Below are 4580 nucleotides of genomic sequence, written 5' to 3'. Positions count from 1 at the left end.
TCCCCTTCTTCTACTGCCCTCAGACCTGCCGCCTGGCCACTTCACTAACCAGACAGACACCCAGGACTCCTGTGGCTTACAGGACTTGTCAGAGTCCCTCTACAAATGGTCAGGTGCTCTCCCGAGAGCACCTCTCTCTGAGCTGAGGGGCAGAGGGTGAAGCCACCCTGTCCGGTGCTCTGACCCAATTGTCTGCCTCCCTCCTCACTTCTCTCTCTCTCTCTCTCTGCGACTCTTGTGTCCCTGTCACTTCATCATTATCTGTGGCTGTCAGTCTCACTCTCTCTGACCTTTAGCTGTACCGCTGTCTATGCGTCTCTCACCCTTCTCTGTCATGATCTCGGAATCTGAATTAATTCCTGACTCTCTGTTGGTACCAAAGAGCCAGATAGCAATAGAGCCAGCAATAGATGGCTCAAGTGTAACATGGGACACACACACTGGACTTCCACGCTCAGTCATCCTGTCCTCCTGCCCCACCCAGGCATGTGCAGACTCACCAATGACCCCCAAAGCTCTTGCAGCCAAGTACCAGACCTGTCCAGAACCACCAACAACCTGGCAAACACTCCTGCACATACAGACACCCCCTGCACATGCTCTTGGGTCCCCACGTACACACCTCCAGACGCATCATGGAAACAAGCCCAAACTTGGGTCCCAGCACTGGCCAAGCAAGCTGGTCAGAGAACAAGGGCCATATTGAGCTGTGACCTACCACACCTGCTCACATCCTCAGAGCAAGGCCTAGGGGAGCCCCCACCCCAGCTCCAGAGCTATGCCTGCTTCTCTCTTTCTAGATTGGCATCTGCGGCCGAACAGGAAGTGGGAAGTCTTCCTTCTCGCTGGCTTTCTTCCGCATGGTGGACATGTTCGAAGGTGAGAACAGCATCTCCAACCATACCTACATGCACCCAGCAGCCCTTCTGACTGGATGGTGGGCACCCCACGTGTCCCCTCAGTCCTGGTGTATGGTGAGACATCACACGGGAGGCCCCACAATCACTGCCTTGCCTCCTCACAAGGAGCCCAGTCCCCAGCCCTGTTCCTCCCAGCCATGTCTCACCTGTGATACCATCCCCGTGCAGGGCGAATCATCATTGATGGCATCGATATCGCCAAACTGCCACTGCACACCCTGCGCTCACGCCTCTCCATCATTCTGCAGGACCCTGTCCTCTTTAGTGGCACCATCCGGTGAGTCCCACTACACCACCTCTTCTACTCCAAGCCTGGGCCTGGCTCGGCTCCATCAGATCTGGGGGGTGAAGAAGAGAGAGAGGGTAGGCCAGGAGAGCCCTGCCAGGGATCCGGCTTCCTACACAAGCCAAGCTCAGGCTCTGGGCATTCTGGGCTGCTGCTGCTGGTGCACACACTTTGCCCTCATGCCCTTCACCTTCCCATTAAGTTTAGGTACCCAACCCAGAGTTCTAAGACACCCCTCACCAGAGCCAGACTGCCCGAGTCTATGATGTCACAGCCTCACGCTCTGGTGAGTCCACAGGGATGGCGCTAGAACCCCTCCCTAGTGGGGTTTTTTGTGTTGCCCTCCAGATTTAACCTGGACCCAGAGAAGAAGTGCTCTGACAGCACGCTGTGGGAGGCCCTGGAGATCGCCCAGTTAAAGTTGGTGGTCAAGGCGCTGCCTGGAGGCCTTGGTAACTACTCCACCTGAACTGGGTTGGTGGGGCTCACATTCATGTCCTGGGTGTGCTTAGATATGGAATCTAGGCTCTGACAAGACCTCAGAGACAATTTCGTCTTATCTTTCACCATACAGGGGTCCAGAGAGGTCAAATAACTTGACTCACATCACATAATTGGCCAGTTTAAGGGCCAGCCTCTCCTGCAGCATCCAGGAGGGAAATGTGGGCTTCCCATGGGGCCCGGATTGCCCATCCCTATTATGACAGTGTGTCTTCAGAACTTTCTGTCTCATCTACCTGCCTGCCCCATTCGGTTCTGGGGTTGGAGAGACCAGACAGAGAAATCACAGGCTCTGGTCACTCAGCAAGGCTACTGGGAAGATTCCGCCACTCCCTGGCAGTCCATAGAGCCCTGGTCTATTTGCTCTGCTGCAGACAGGCAGGCAGGCAGGAGTACTGGGGCTGGCCAAGCCCCTCTGCAGAGAAACATCCAACGAAGCTCCACCAGGGCCTCAGCAGTACACACCTCTAGAGGGCACCATTCTCATTATTATCTGGGTAAATGGTGCCCATGGAGTTATTCAAGGGGTAACAACCAAGCACACACCTGTACTCTCTGACACACACTCAAATATACGCACTTGTACGTGCATTCCTCAATACCCCCACATCACACCATCTGTCCTACTCAGCCCTGTTCCCCCTTGGGGTACTATTTTCAGATGCCATCGTCACAGAAGGTGGGGAGAACTTCAGCCAGGGCCAGAGGCAGCTGTTCTGCCTGGCACGGGCCTTCGTGAGGAAAACTAGCATCTTCATCATGGATGAGGCCACAGCTTCCATTGACATGGCTACGGTCGGTCCTGGGCACATGCAGAGGGCAGAGGTCTTGGGAGGGAGTGGACTTAGGGACACACTTATACAGAGTAAGCTTGAAGCTTAAGTTACCATTACTGTCCAGAGTCCCTTGTGACAGAGACGGTGAAGAGCTGGGAACTCCTGGCTCTATTTAGTCTTAGGGCATGTTCATACACACAGTGCAGACAGACCCATATAGACTTCACACCAGTCACCCATCACACAGCACATGCACACATACCACACACACGCACACACTCCTACACCCCCACACCTTGTATGCACGCACACGGACACACAGTGCTTAGATTCCAACTGCTGAATCCTGGGAACCTCATCTGTCCTCTGGGGACTAAAATCAGGGAGGAGGTGGAAATGGGGCTGGGATTGGGGTTAGATGGAAGCTGGGCCACAAACCTGGGCCCCACCACCCCAAAGCCAGGCCTGACCCCATCCACTGGGCAGGTGAGCCAACAGTTGCTGCCCCCACCTGGCAGGAAAACATCCTCCAGAAGGTGGTGATGACAGCCTTCGCAGACCGCACTGTGGTCACCATCGCGGTAAGGGGTTCACTGATGGGGTGGGATGGGTACCTGGACAGAGAACTGGCCTCCAGGGCTGTCTAGAGTGGGGCAGGTTTGGGGCTCCCCTGATCCTGGTAATCAGGAGAGGACCCTGGAGCAGAGCAGGACAAGGAGTCTTCAGAGCTACAGATTTAGGGTATGGGCCCTCATACACCTGAACGACCCTCAGACACCACCCCTCTCTTTCTCCAAGTCCCAAGGCCCTGCTCCTGTGGGTTAGGCTGGGGTTACTTCTGCATGAGAAGTGGGAGCTGGGGTCCTCAGGGGAGTCTCAAGGTGCAGGCAGAGCTGACACTTAGTGCAGGAAGAGTGATGGCATTGGGGGTGGAGAGCTTGGAGTTACAATCGCCTCAGGAAAGGGCAGTCAGCACAGAGATAGGGTATTCTGGTCCCTGGACACTGCAGGAGGGATGCCCTTCAGCTGCCTGCCCACCACCCTAACCAGCTCCTCCTGCCCCGCCCAGCACCGCGTGCACACCATCCTGAGTGCAGACCTGGTCATAGTCCTAAAGCGTGGCGCCATCCTTGAGTTTGACAAGCCAGAGAAGCTGCTTAGCCGGAGTGACAGTGTCTTCGCCTCCTTTGTCCGCGCAGACAAGTGACCTGCTGGCTCTCGAGGGCCACTGCCCACCCCTGCTCCACCCCTCAACTAGATTTTCTAACTGTAAATCATTTGTAAATAAAGAGATTGATTATTTCTTTCCAGAGGCCCCGGTCTAGTTGGCTGGTGGGTCACAGGTACAGTGGAGCCATCGTGGTTTTGGTGTTGGGTACACCTGGAGTCCTGACATGGCACTGTGGATTAAGGCATTGGACTGCAGGGTTGGTTTGAACTTCAAGGTCGGCAGTTCAAGCTCACCAGTCACTCCTCAGATACCCTATACAGGATTGCTGTAAGTCAGAACCTACTCGACAGCACTTAACAACATTACACCCGGAGAAACCATGTGACCTTGGAAAAAATCCCATTTCTTTCTCTGTGCAATGAGAGCTATAGGATTTCTGTGAGGATCTTAGCAGAAAAAGGAATTGGATCCTATCAGCTTGGTCCCTTTCTTATCCTTCTCACTTTCATTCTTAGATTAAAATTAGGAAGCCTGGGTACCCTGAGGTAGCAGTATTTTAGCCTCAGATGACAAGAACCCAATGCAAAGTTGGCATTAGGGATGTGTCCCTATTTCTGGTTTCCATTTTCTTAGTCCTCCCCAGTGACAGGCAGCCACCAGTAGCTCCAGCATACATCCTGCTCCTTAGTAGTCCTCAAGGATAAAGAGATTCTCTTTCCCAATAGTTATGGCAGAAATCTCAGGAGTGAATTTAAATGGACCAACATGGGTCATGTCCCCATCCCCCCATGAACTCTGACTAGAGGGATAGAATGCACTGCCTGTGCATTCTCAGTTCCCCAACCAGGATCATTCAAGAGTAAGAAAGGTATGGCTTTCAGGGGGAGAGCAATGTGCATATATAAGCTTATCAGACAGTGGATGAT

General features: G+C 53.7%; 1 protein-coding gene across 2 annotated transcripts in view; it reads left to right on the top strand.

The window, feature by feature from the left end:
- The window catches only part of ABCC8 (ATP-binding cassette, sub-family C (CFTR/MRP), member 8), a 92843-nt gene extending 89056 nt beyond the window's left edge, over nucleotides 1-3787 (top strand). Inside the window, exons 34-39 of one of the 2 annotated variants that reach the window (XM_006865795.1) lie at nucleotides 801-879; nucleotides 1089-1197; nucleotides 1555-1658; nucleotides 2369-2502; nucleotides 3002-3064; nucleotides 3553-3787. In XM_006865795.1, coding sequence (XP_006865857.1) covers nucleotides 801-879; nucleotides 1089-1197; nucleotides 1555-1658; nucleotides 2369-2502; nucleotides 3002-3064; nucleotides 3553-3690 — 627 coding nt within the window. In that variant the 3' untranslated portion in view covers nucleotides 3691-3787. The remainder of the gene's footprint in view (nucleotides 1-800; nucleotides 880-1088; nucleotides 1198-1554; nucleotides 1659-2368; nucleotides 2503-3001; nucleotides 3065-3552) is intronic. The other variant, XM_006865796.1, reaches the window with a different exon arrangement.
- The last annotated feature ends 793 nt before the right edge of the window (nucleotides 3788-4580 follow it).

The sequence above is a fragment of the Chrysochloris asiatica genome, unplaced genomic scaffold (assembly GCF_000296735.1).
Source record: "Chrysochloris asiatica unplaced genomic scaffold, ChrAsi1.0 scaffold00083, whole genome shotgun sequence".
Classification (NCBI taxonomy): Eukaryota; Metazoa; Chordata; class Mammalia; order Afrosoricida; family Chrysochloridae; genus Chrysochloris; species Chrysochloris asiatica.
The sequence above is the reverse complement of the archived record's forward strand: the minus strand, read 5'-3'. Positions and strand labels throughout refer to the sequence as shown.